This window comes from Siniperca chuatsi, linkage group LG15 (genome assembly GCF_020085105.1).
Source record: "Siniperca chuatsi isolate FFG_IHB_CAS linkage group LG15, ASM2008510v1, whole genome shotgun sequence".
In the NCBI taxonomy this organism is placed as follows: Eukaryota; Metazoa; Chordata; class Actinopteri; order Centrarchiformes; family Sinipercidae; genus Siniperca; species Siniperca chuatsi.
In genome coordinates, this window is record NC_058056.1 from 15,907,578 (window position 1) to 15,914,531 (window position 6,954).

The window sequence follows — 6,954 nt, forward strand, 5'->3', positions numbered from 1 at the left end:
GAAGGCAGAGCAAATGGATAGCCATCAACAGCAGGAGGAGTCGCCCCAGGCCAAGACTGGAGTAGAGGACACAGGGACTGGACTGTTGCTCAGGCAGGCAATTTTACAGACAAATTCTCCCTGACTATAAGAAAGGGAACTACACAACATTAGGAACGAATACTTATAAGGTCATTGTATCTAAGATTTCATAGTAGACAGGCTTCCCAGAAATAAACATGTCTTTTTGTCATCTGGATTCATAAGATAATAAATGACATTTATGGTCCAAATAGCTTTTTGCCTGTTTGGATCATAGCACAGGACTCACTGTTGCACATGGGTGTCATTTCATTACTCAAAACTGCTTGCAGGATCTGTAAGTGTCTAACAGCATGACATGCTTGTGTAACAGAGCAGGAGAGGGGCTTGCTCGAGCAGAAGGGGTGTCAACGCCATCCCGATCTCAGACAGCAGATCTGGAGCAGATACCATAAATCCTGCCCACTCCTCAATTAACAGGCAGTAAACAGGTTTAAATTTAGGCAAGCAGTGTTGTTATTGTTGTTATGAAACCTCCAGCAAGGAGAGCATATATCAGTATTCCCATAGCAATATTAGACAGCCTCCCACTGGGAGAAGAGGAGCACATGTGGATCAATGATGACACAACATGGAATCTTACTGCGCAGCGGCATAAGCTAAGCAGTGATGTAATGCAACTGAGCTCACTGGGTGAGAGTCAGTAAGGAGAAGAAAAAGATGAGTGGAAATTATAAATGGCCTTATTATTACTGGATTTAACATCAGTAGACGAAGATAGAGACCGGTCACAGAGGAATTTTATCTTTGAACACTGAGATGGCATTGGCATATTTCAGATGTCCACTTTAAGCAACTTACAAATTGGGAGATCAACCTCCAGCCTTCAGTTCTGTGGCAGGGGTCTTTGTATAGGTGTCACGTACAGCATTTGACTGTGACATCCTGGGTTATATGAATGATTTAACCACTCAAGTGATTGGAAATTACTTTCTTTTGTCGCCACAATACCCCCCTTCCCCCTCGCTGGATTCCTGGGAGGACGCTATCTCACTCAGCGTCTCCTGAGCATTCTAGATTTCCATTTATTTATTTAAGGAGGAAATAGAAGGAAATTTCAACGGGTCACTAATTTCATTTCAACATGTACCGGTGGCATTAGCCCTGAGCAGATATTTCAGAGGAACATAAAATCAATGTTTAGCTTCTATTGGGAATAGCCCTGGAACCCATTAGCAACTTTGACCAATAGGTCAGGTAAAGTAATAGCTAGATAAATGTTTTATTACAGATTTGCAAACTGACTTAATGGGGGGGGGCTAGTACCTGTGCAGCCATGCATGGCAAATATTCATCATTAGATTCTATTGCTGTAATGAACACAAATCTCTTAGTGGCCATGGCTTCTGGTTCTTTATATATGATCTGTTAAAGGTGGGTCTCTCTAACCAGGCCTCGGAGACAAAAGGCTGCATCTGTGGTCCTCTGGAGGCATACAGGAGGCACTCACACAACACTGTGAAGATGTTATCACTTTAAATTAATGGTGTGTTACACTAATTGTATTTTATATGACATCAAACTTGGCTGAGACGTGATGTACTATTGTTCATCTTTCCTAATAAACCACTATCAGAATGCTTACATACAGTAGCTACAGTTCTGACCATGACAAACATCCTCGTAGCTCGAGTCATAGCAATTTCAGCTCTGGTGGTGCACAATCGAGTAATATCAGGATTATATTAGTGTATGCAAGGTATTCCATCCATTCTTATTTCCACAGTATATTTTACCCACTTCTGTTTGTGTTTTTCTTTAGATGACTTCAGGGGTTTCCAGTCCTTGTCATCCAGCACCACATCCCTGCTTGTTTTGTGTCCTACCAGCTATTTACTATTTTTTTATCTGAAATCCCAGGTGGAAATCAGGCACTAAGTGGTAAGAGAGAAGAGCTATGGTATTCAAGGACTGCAACTGACAACCACTGGAATAATTATTGTAAGTTATCTTTACTATTCACACTGACCTTCTACCCCTGTTCCCCATACACATTTAACTAGTGACATTATGATGGATTTGTGGACTCTGGCCATTTAGACAAACCTTTAGAGTTTACTCTCACATATGAATTATGTTTCTGAAAAAGACCCTCCACATTTTTCAGAGATTAAACAGTATCTGTTGGGAATAAGTACCATTGTTTATCCCTGAGTGAACATATGTCACATGTAGACAATTTTTCAGTCCTCTGTTCCCACAGCTCTCAAGCCATTCTGTGCTGGGCACAGTGCTACTTTTCTGAATGGAAGCCAGACAGACTGAGAGCTCCCACACACTGAGGAGCAGCTCCTGTTTCCAGCTCCGTCTCCAAGGGGACCACCAAGCCCACCAATCACATCGCTCAGCGCAGGCAAGCGGGCAATTCAATTTCTTAAAGCCGCAGTGTCCATTTTGAGGGAGGCGTTGTGAAAGAAAGTTCAGCAAAAACAGCACATTTTTAAAACAGGGACAGTAAAGCACCTCAACACCGCAGTTTAAAAGTTTTCCTTTTTTCCTTTTTATTAAATGTGAATTCACATGTTAGTTTGAGCCCATCCATTTCAGAGTATCCGCCTACATACAAAATAGGCATCATTCTGTCATCACATCCTTTTCAAACGCAACAAATAACACATTTGTGTACATATATTCACAAACTGAAAGGACAGTCGATGGTGGTAGGTACTTATTTATTAAAAGATGAGTCAAAGACAGATTCACACTTGGAATGTGAAGTAACTACTGCCTAGAACTTCCAACAAAATGCCTTGGCATATAATTAGGTCATATTCCAAACCCTTTTTATCAAACAGACTTCATATGTAAGACCCACATAAAAATAAACAATATCTGCTTTTTTTAAGTGCAAGAAATAAAAAATACAGGTTTATGGTTAATGTTTTAAAAAAAGAAGGCAGTCTTCAGTTTTAAAATAAAGTTTCATTTCATGAAACAGGACTATGGAATGTTCTTTTTTTGCTTGCTTGTTAAACTAATGCCAGACCACCACTGTATCAGACTATGCCCTTTTGCAGAACTCTTTATCCCTAATTTTCAGTCAGATTCAGGCTGTTTGGTGTCAGATATGCCCATTATCCTTATGAGTCAAATAACATTCAAATTGTGATATTAATCTGTTTATAGTATGCATCACACCATGAGGCCATATTATATTGTTTTGTATCAGTTCCAGCTGATTTGTTTATTTTTCTGCCTGGACAGGCTTCAGCATCATAACATGAAATGATGTTGACAGTGCACAAGTCTGTTTTCCCATCACTTGCTACAATTGTTGATGGTCTGTATCTTAAGAGTATATATTGCACAAAAAAATGAGAGGGGGGAAAAACAGTATGTGCCATAAAAAATACCAAAATCCAGTTTCACACCTGCGATTGGGACCCATCCACATATCACGAGTATGATATACATAAACTCCTAACTTTACTATATTACAGTACATATACAATCTTGAAACTAGTTCCAGCTCTGAGGTATGTGTTCCCCATGATGCCATTGTATCGTCTACAAATACTCAACAAATCTGTTCTACAACTGTACAAAACCTAGTTTGAAATCACAAGGCATTTTTGATGCAAGTTTTAATTTAACTTAATCCTTAAAACCAGGACTCCCTTGCATGCTAAAAACAAATTATAAAGGGAAGAAGTGCCTGAAACTCACTGAAAGCACAGTAAGAACATTCCCTTTTAACTGTACAAAAATATGCCTGAAAATATCTTACTTTTCTTTTAAAAAGATGAGGTCTGTTATGTATCAAAATGTTTCCTCCACACCTGTATTCTGCAGAGGTTTAGGCTGCTTAATTTTCCAAACCAGGAGGTAAACTGAATCAGTTACAAAAAACAAACAAACATTTGCGGCATTTAGAAATTACATAAACCGTTGTAAAGTAACATCCTGAACAATTGTCAGTTCACAGATTTGCTTTGAGTCAGTCCACAGTCCGTTTTCAGCTCCCTGCAGTTTTTTTGTTTTTAAGAGGATAAGATGCATAGAAGTTCACGTATTTTTCCCTTTGTGGTCCATTTAAGCTGAACAGTAAATGCAGACCTACGCGGGAAAAAATCCATAAAACCCTGTCATGCTGCCAGAAAACAACGTCTGCAGACTTTGCTTTTTTTTGCTACCAGCTTCATAAGCATCTCATTCCTCTAACCTCACCTCACCTCCTGGTCCTCCACCTCCCTCCAGGACCCTTCAGAAAACCCACAGGAGGCAGGGCTAGGGACAACTTGACCAGGACACATATATAATTTACTTTCTCCCTATTTTCTGTTATTACTAGAGGAACTTTTTTTCAGTTCAGTATGTGAAGACCAGGTCGGAAAAGTTCGCCTCCAGCCAGTCCCCGGCAATCATCTCACTGAGTTCTGGCGTGCAATAGTCTGGGAATTCAAAGTGAGAGCCCAGGCTGCCCTCGCTGAACGAGTCCAGGTCCTTATCCACAAGAGACAGGGAGAGGTTTCCTGAATTGGGGTTGCCCAGCTCCGAGCCTGGGGCGCTGGGGGCGAAATTTAAACTAAAGTCAAACAGCAAATCGTCCGCGTCCTCGCCGGAAGAGGAGCTGCTGCTGGAGGAGGAGGACGTGGAGACCGACCTGGAGGATGCTGGTGAGACGGAAGCAGCGTGCAATGTGCTCTGCTTGGCAATGTTTTTGATATTGTAAAACAGTCTGTTGTTGTTCCGCACTTCTTCGTACATGCTCGTCCCCTCGGACTCGGGCGAGGAGCTCAAAGTTGGGCTCGCGGGAACTTTGGCTACATTGTACGGCCTCAGGCGCTCCTCGTCCCCCGTCTTAATCCCCATCCGGTAGTCCTCCTCGTACTCGTCATCATCGTCCTCATCGGTGAGCTCACTTTTCACAGTCTTTGTAACTTTTAAGCTGGGAAACACACAGTCCTCACCGTAGCCGTGAGAGGACTTGGAGCCGCTCTTAGTCTTTATCTTTGAACACTTCTTGCTGGGAGTCTTAGTAATTTTACCGCACTTCTCCGGAGACGGTGCTGATGATTTTGAACTGTCGAGCTTTGGTTTTTTCTTGGGTCTGTACTTGTAGTCGGGGTAGTCAGCCATGTGTTTTAGCCGCAGCCTTTCGGCTTCTCTGATAAACGGGATCTTTTCGCTGTCCTTGAGCATCTTCCACCTCTTCCCCAGGCGCTTGGAAATCTCTGCGTTGTGCATGTCAGGCGACTGCTCCATAATCTTTCTCCTCTCGATTTTGGACCAGACCATAAATGCATTCATGGGTCTCTTAATGTGGCCGGTGGCTGTCTTGCACCAGTCCGGGTTTATCGGTACGGGGCTGCATGCCATAAATTCACTCTCCTCCGAATCGGTAGCCTCCCTGGACATGCTCCCGTCCGTCTCGCTGTTGTCAGTGTGCTGCACCATTGTCCTGTTTCAAGTCACTTTGCGTCCGGACGCTGCAGTGTCTATCAGCCCCCACTCTGCCAAGACGGCTCAACTCTCTGTGTTTGCGCCGTTTCGTCCGCGTCTACTGCGTAATGTATGTCTCAAGCTTTGCACTCTTTATCCAGAGTTACAAACTGCCTTCTTAACTGGTTATCAGCTTTTTCATGTCCCCTGCGTCAGAGACAGCCATCCAATCAGGTCCCTTCCACTCCGCCCAGCAGACTCCGAGACTCCCCTTAACCCTTTTATTCCTCCCTCCCGAGCTCTCATTGGAGTGGAGGTGGGGATTTGTGGTACACAGTGTCTGGGGCAACACGCCGGGCGAGACAGGCATATTAAACACACAGTTAGCACTATGCGCTCCTGAGATGAACATCACGCACCAAAGCGCACATAAGACTATGGTCTACTCCCTTATTTTAAAACACGTAAGAGAGGAAGTTATTCTCCAGGCAGAGAGACAGCTACTCTTTACAGATGTGTATGAAGGAAAAGATGTAGGCCTAGGCTATGTGATTGTTTGCTCCCCTCTCTTAGGTTGGATACTGAAGGTGGCGCTTGGACACTGTTGCAGGCGCCTGGATGCGTCGGTGCGACTGCCTGGCTGCCTGCCTGCTGTAGAGGGATGCATTTTAGCAGCTTGTAATGGCTTTAGAGGAAGACTCCATGCTTTCATTAACTTTAGTATTTATTTCACAAATATCTCTGAGTGTTATCACATTTTTGTTTTGGTACTGGCGTTGTTTCTTTCCTGTTTGTTTCCATGTCTGCATTTGAATGAAGGAAATAGGTCAGTAGTACGTTCTGCTTTATAGATCTTGTTTGTAGTGTGTGAGCACCCAAAACACATCTGCAGCATCCCATAGACCCTTATAGATAAGATTTTTGCTCCAAGGAAACACTTAATGCATACACACACTGTTTATTTAATTGCAAAACAATTTCCACATAAAAAAAAACAATTTTCATAAATAAAGCCCAGAATCACAAAATACAACACATGCTATGATTTCTCATCCATTTGGATTAATGCTCATGTAGTACAGTTTAACGCATGCAAGCAAAGCAATAACACTCATTCAGATGGCAACATTTGGCTGTTTAGCCTTGGGTTGAGCTCATACAGCCAGGCATGGATGGAAGGCTCCCTGCTGAGTTTGCTGTGTCAAGAGGCAGTGTAGCATCTAGCTGGCGTCTCCTGCACCCCCTCCGCCACCCCCCACCCCCACCCCCCGGCTCTGGGTGGTAGCCAGCAGTGCTATTGGAGGCTGGGGCGATAAGGCGTCCTGCTTTTTTCTCTCTGCTTCGTCCCCTAGAGGGCAATCACTTACCCTTTTGAAACCCTCCCCCCACCAAGCCACCGTATTTTCCCCAGCTGGGGCTTAAGAAGTGTCTCCACTGATACAGAGAGAAGCAGCTAGAAAGGCAGAGAGAGGATAGCAGGGAGAGGGAAAA

The 6,954-nt window shown here is 43.4% G+C and overlaps 1 protein-coding gene across 1 annotated transcript; it reads right to left on the reverse strand.

Annotated features, from left to right (window-relative positions):
* Positions 1 to 2,557: 2,557 nt before the first annotated feature.
* sox11a (SRY-box transcription factor 11a) lies at positions 2,558 to 5,636 on the reverse strand. Its single transcript, XM_044166893.1, has one exon. The coding sequence runs from the start codon at positions 5,476 to 5,478 to the stop codon at positions 4,390 to 4,392; it is 1,089 nt and encodes a 362-aa protein (XP_044022828.1). The 5' UTR covers positions 5,479 to 5,636; the 3' UTR covers positions 2,558 to 4,389.
* Between the last annotated feature and the right edge of the window lie 1,318 nt (positions 5,637 to 6,954).

Bases quoted from the DNA above. Each gene is read 5' to 3' on its own strand.
- sox11a (XM_044166893.1), bottom strand. From the start codon at position 5,478: ATGGTGCAGCACACTGACAACAGCGAGACGGACGGGAGCATGTCCAGG.